General features: G+C 40.8%; 1 protein-coding gene across 1 annotated transcript in view; it reads right to left on the bottom strand.

The window, feature by feature from the left end:
* Positions 1 to 1,668: 1,668 nt before the first annotated feature.
* LOC138004252 (membrane-spanning 4-domains subfamily A member 8-like) overlaps positions 1,669 to 4,142 on the bottom strand; it is a 19,935-nt gene continuing 17,461 nt past the window's right edge. Inside the window, exons 4-5 of the mRNA XM_068850727.1 lie at positions 4,007 to 4,142; positions 1,669 to 2,400 (exon numbers count right to left, since the gene is read on the bottom strand). The exon at positions 4,007 to 4,142 is cut by the window's right edge and continues 161 nt beyond it. Coding sequence (XP_068706828.1) covers positions 4,022 to 4,142 — 121 coding nt within the window. The 3' untranslated portion in view covers positions 1,669 to 2,400; positions 4,007 to 4,021. The remainder of the gene's footprint in view (positions 2,401 to 4,006) is intronic.

The raw sequence follows: 4,142 nt of genomic DNA, 5'->3' as shown, positions 1-4,142 counted from the left end.
GTCTGGTGGTTTCCCTTTCCACATCCGGTACTTTGACGCCAATATTTGAGGGGTTAAAGAGAAATTGAGTGAACTCAAGCCTTGCCTGGGAAACTGATTCTTGGGTTCCAGAAACATTGAAATCAGCGTTTCTGGGTGCGCTATTTAAGAAAGTTTCCTGGGGAAGCATGCCCCCAGACCCCACTAATTAAGCTCGCGCCTTCGGCACTCGCAAGGCGCCTTGCGACACCAAAAAATGTCACGCCCGGTACTTTCAGAAATATTTCCGCTATCTTACAAAATTGTCGAAAACCCCGGATACTTGTCATCTTATTGGTTGATTAAAACGGTGGAGGCCACTCGCAGCACCTTTAACGAACATTTCGTCAATGTCTGCACTCAACGGAAGAAGGAATCCTCTCTATATTCCGAAACCCGTGTTGCAACTTGATACAGCGTTCTCTGCAGCGAACCTGTCAGAAACACCATGATCAACGTGAACGAGCATCTTTCCTAATGCTTCTATTGTCGATTACTGGAAGGACAAATGACTCAAGGACTTCTTAGTTAGAGCTTCAATTCCTCCTCAAACTTTAAACCACCTAAACTTAATTATGGCAAATCCAGGATAGGAACGCACTGGTTTCCCACACGCAGCAAAGCATTATTAAGCCCTGACGCACCTACTATCTCTTTAATTGCAAAATAGAAAGATCACGAGCTCTTAAACCACCTCAAGTCGGAGCCCTATTTCTTTCGTCTTTCAAAACAAGGCGGATTTATACCCTGTCATCTTGCCAATCTCAACGGCGAGACCGCTAAGCAATATAATTTAGGTGAAAAACGTAACCTCAAAATCAATACGTCAAATAAAGGTTAGAATCTTTTTTGTTGCATAAACATAATTTAGTATTCTAAGAGGCTTGTCTTTTACCTTTGGCCGTAAACTTGCTTTCCACTCTCAAAATTACCGCTCGAACCTACTTTTTGCGTACAAAAAGCTTTCATAATGATGTTTTTCTCTTCTGAGGTGATAATTGACGATTTGGGAACATTTTGTGAAAAAATATTGAAGACGTGTCACCTCGCGAAAGTTGACGCTCAGACTCCCCCAATTCTGCCCGACATCCGATTGACCTCTCGTCACCTCGTTTGCAAAGTCGTTCTCTGATCTGTATAGCTATGGCTTTTAATACCCGTTAAACGAAGCAATGATTGTGCGAGGGGAGTAAATGATGTATTGTGGGGCTCCTCTGTTACTAAAACTGTGACGTGTAATTAAGTAAGTTCAATTATATCAGGGCCCTATCAGGCCAGGAAAAATGGAATTTCTTAGCTGGTTTTTTGTGTAGTTTGTATCACCGGATAAAGTTAATAAAAATATGACCTAAGGAAATGGTACTATATTAAGAGCTTATCAGGAATAATTCTATCCGGAATTATCATGTTGTTTCAAACTTTTGGAAGACGAAATTCTATTTTTAACATTTAGTACGCCCCTCCCCTCGGCCCATCCCCTTACTACGACCCTGTATTTTCCTACTCTCAATAAGCCAGAAAAAGAAAAATAATATTATTCACCGAAGAGGAGGTGGCTAGTAGTAGATATTTACTGAGCCGCCACCGACACTGAGGTGAATAGTTTTTTTAGAATGTACTAAAAGAGTGAGATAATATACCACAAAAAGATGATTTTAACTCATTTATTCCTGGAAAAATTACAACATTTTCGGGCGCAAATTCCGCGCGAATTGCTCCCAGGTGAATAGCAAAGGATATGCGTAATTTGAGTAGCCAATCAGCACGCGTTCAACGCTATCCACTGTTTTACTATATACAAAATAGATTTAGCCAAGCTCAAAAGGGGAGCTCTCGTTATTTATTAAGTAAACCTGGCTTGAGCCTCTGATCCAATGGAAAACCAGTACCTTGTGAGGGGTTAACTTTAAAAAAACGTTCAACTGAGAGCCCTTGATATGGTCATGTGATACTGGTACGCGGATGCCTTGTTTTTGCAATTAGCGAGAACATGGATTTTCAATGTCATAGATGTTCCTGCCAAAAAAAACGCGGGTTGCACCAGTTTCACATTGGCATACATGGAGGGGTGGATGTACGGTGACCAAAACCAGATTTTTCCGCACAGATGGGTTACCATATTTCCTTACCAATGGTGCTCCGTGCGCGCGCCTTCGAGCTCCGCTAATAATACATTTTACTTTAAGTAACAAAGACATGTAAACTGTCTTTCAAGAGGCGCATTGCAATGGTAGCTCCTAGCAAACAAACGCTTATTTTACTGAATGTTGGCAAAACTGAAGCTTGTATCCTTTAAGTATTGGGTGAAAATCCAAATCCTCTGGTCACAATGCGAACTGTGTTTTGTTCCTGGCCTGTTTATGTCATGAAAGGACCTCCACCCTAAAGAAGTGAGAATGAAAGAAAAGATGTCTGTCAAACCTTGGATTTGGTCATTACTAGATATAATAGCATCTCAATAATAGCAGGACTCCGGTGCGCGAAGCGCTTCAGCGGAGCACCATGGGTAAGATATTTTGGGAAATCTACGATGCGAGAAATCTTGGTTATGACGTCAGCGTACACTCGCCCGTACAGACTGTCGGGGTAGAGGTGAGGGAAACATATCCTCTGGGGACGGGAGAGTTCGGGCAATTTTCCTTGTAAGAATAAAACTCAATACGCCCAACATGGCGGCCGTTTACAGCGTACATCTTTGATATTGGACATCAGGAGCCCATTTCCCGTATCTTTCTATTTTTAAAAGTACTACATTTTGGCGTGTGACGTATGTGACTGAGAACATACGTGAAGTGGTTCACATACGTCACATACGTATATGACGTAATAAGTGGCTGACCATAGGCTATTCCGGAATTGCGTGGGGAACTGGGGCGAGTTTCAAATTTGAACCAATCGATAAATGGCACCATCACATGAAAGATAACATTGAGATTGGCAATCTGTCCAAGTTTGACGCTTTTAGGTCGAACAGAGACCAAGTTACGGACTTCAAACATAGTTAAAAATCCGTACAAACGTCTCTAATTTTGAGGCTGCATCCCCCAAAACCTTATAAACTAATTTTTTTTTACGATTTCAGATATATTCATATAAACAGGCAAACAAAGTGATTTGCATCTCAACTACTTCCAAATAGTAGGTCCATGACAGGATTTTCCAGTTGTCCCAAATCTGATAAAATTTTTAAGAGTTTATATGGTTTTGGGGAACACAGCCTCAAAATTTGAGGCATTTGTATGAAGGAAAATATAAGACTGTAATGGTATTTGGTAACCTACTCAGTATGGCGGTACACTCTTCTTGTAAACTTGCCTAGTATTTTAGGGGATATTTATTATTTTTCCACTTCTTCTTGTTTTAACTCGTTTTAGATTGTTTTGTTGGGTTTTCTTTATTTGATTGCCTTTCGTCAAGGCTAAAGAAAAAAAATTCAAAATTGTTTTATCCCGTAAATAGGACGTTTTCAACCAACCTCTGGAGACACCAATGACAATAGAGAAATGTTAGAATTCTGGCCTCGGTTGTTCAAAAGGTGGTAATGCTATCCACTGGATAAATCACTATCCAGCGGGTAAACACTAGCAAAACCATTTGTGTTATCCAATGGATAGTGATTTATCGAGTGGATAGCGCTATCCACCCTTCGAACAACTGGGGCCTGGTGGACAAACAAAAGAAGCTAATGAGAATTCTTTTGTTTTCGTCTACCAACATGGCAGCAATGACTTCAAGTGAAAACCTCCTATTTGTTGTTTAAGTAAGGCCAGTATGAATAAATAACCTGGGAGCTCCGCTTTTGGGCTTGGCTAAACCTATGAAAATCGTGACCACTATCATTATTGTCTTCACAATCATAATCGCCGTCATCATCATTATCATCATCATTATCTATATTCCCCAAAAGTAATAAAAGCAGAAAATTTAGCCTGCCAATCAGTCAACTAAGATGGATGGCCGTTGCAAAGCTGATTGTTACAATTCTTACCATTCAAAGCTGTTCTTACACTGGAATGTACTTTCCATGTTGTACTTCCATCCCCATCTCCTGAGGTGAACCGGCTCCCACTGGTGATGCTGCCACTACCAACTGAGGAGGAGTAGGACCACCAGCTGCTCCAATA

This window comes from Montipora foliosa, chromosome 5, assembly GCF_036669935.1.
Source record: "Montipora foliosa isolate CH-2021 chromosome 5, ASM3666993v2, whole genome shotgun sequence".
Classification (NCBI taxonomy): domain Eukaryota; kingdom Metazoa; phylum Cnidaria; class Anthozoa; order Scleractinia; family Acroporidae; genus Montipora; species Montipora foliosa.
Note: the sequence above shows the minus strand (reverse complement) of the source record. Positions and strands in the feature narration are given on the sequence as shown.